The following is a 1,239-nucleotide window of genomic DNA, read 5'->3' on the forward strand; positions in this document are numbered from 1 at the left end:
ATGAAGCGGAAAAAGGAGGGACACGACGACGAGATGGGGCAGTCGAGCGCCCTGAAGGACGGCGAGTAGGCTAGGTTAGATCTATTAGGCGCTTTTTTTCTTGTAAAATACTGTTTTTTCAGTAGAAACAGATGGAAACTTTATGTTCCATGTTCGACCCTAACTAAGATCAAATTTACAAACCGACATCCAAACGAATAATGTGATACCTAACCAATCTTGCATAAAGTAAACTTTTGGAGGAAATGTTCTCAACACTTACCCATAATACATATAATAACCTGTATATATCCATCGCTCACGTGTAACTTACGTAAATTGTACGAGGAAAATAAAAAACTTTTGATGACGACCGACTCTCCATGGCGGATCGCTCTACTCCTCAGGCTTGTAGGTGGTGCCGACCTTGAAGTCCGCGGGCACGACATCGTCGAACACGTTCCTCATCCCCTTCTCGGACACGAAGCGGAAGTTGAATGGCCCCTTGAGGGGCTTCTCGCTCTTGATCTCCCAGACTCCGTCGCCGTTCTTCTTGAGGGCCAGCCACTCGTTGGAGCCGTGCTCCTTGAGCTCCACCTCCGCCATTGAGTCGCCCTCCTTGTTGTACTTGATCGACAGCGCGAGGTTCTTTTCATCGGAGCCCTTCTCCACTGTGAACTCCACCGGGGCCGCGCACATCGCGCCGACGAACAACACCGCCAGCGCGGCCGCGGCGAGCATCCTGCTTGAGGAAGCCATCGTTGATTGTTGGTTGGTTCTTGTTTGTTGCTGTGCTGTGGACGCTTCTGACTTGTGTGACGGGTGATGGGTGCTCAAGTGTGGTATTTATGGCCGGGTGGGCGGAGCCCCAGCCATGTCGCTGGGGGTCTCCTACCTACGTTCCGGCCGCGCTTGTCGGAAGGGAACAGATCAGGGCCACGGAGAGACATCCGCGCTTAGGCAGGACAAGGTCGGTCTAATGAAAAAGAGCGAGAATAGTAGAACAAGAGTTCTGTTAGACGAAGAGAATAGTAGAGCAAGACCCATGCATATTTAATTTGGCTGTGTAGATGCACCCATTGCGCATAAAAATCATATCTAAAAAATCGAAAATTATATTGTGGTACATCTACACATTCTATGTTTATAACAAAATTTCGCGAAGAAATAATATTTTTTGTGGCATGTGAAAAAAAGACAATTTTTGTGCTTCAAAATAGGTTTTCATGAAACATTTTTTTAATCTTTATTACATAGAAG

General features: G+C 47.2%; 1 protein-coding gene across 1 annotated transcript; it reads right to left on the reverse strand.

The window, feature by feature from the left end:
• Positions 1-375: 375 nt before the first annotated feature.
• Positions 376-738, reverse strand: LOC124651097 (pollen allergen Lol p 2-A-like). Its single transcript, XM_047190239.1, has one exon. It carries the CDS (start codon positions 736-738, stop codon positions 376-378), a length of 363 nt encoding a protein of 120 aa, XP_047046195.1.
• Positions 739-1,239: the final 501 nt, after the last annotated feature.

This window comes from Lolium rigidum, chromosome 5 (genome assembly GCF_022539505.1).
Source record: "Lolium rigidum isolate FL_2022 chromosome 5, APGP_CSIRO_Lrig_0.1, whole genome shotgun sequence".
NCBI lineage: Eukaryota > Viridiplantae > Streptophyta > Magnoliopsida > Poales > Poaceae > Lolium > Lolium rigidum.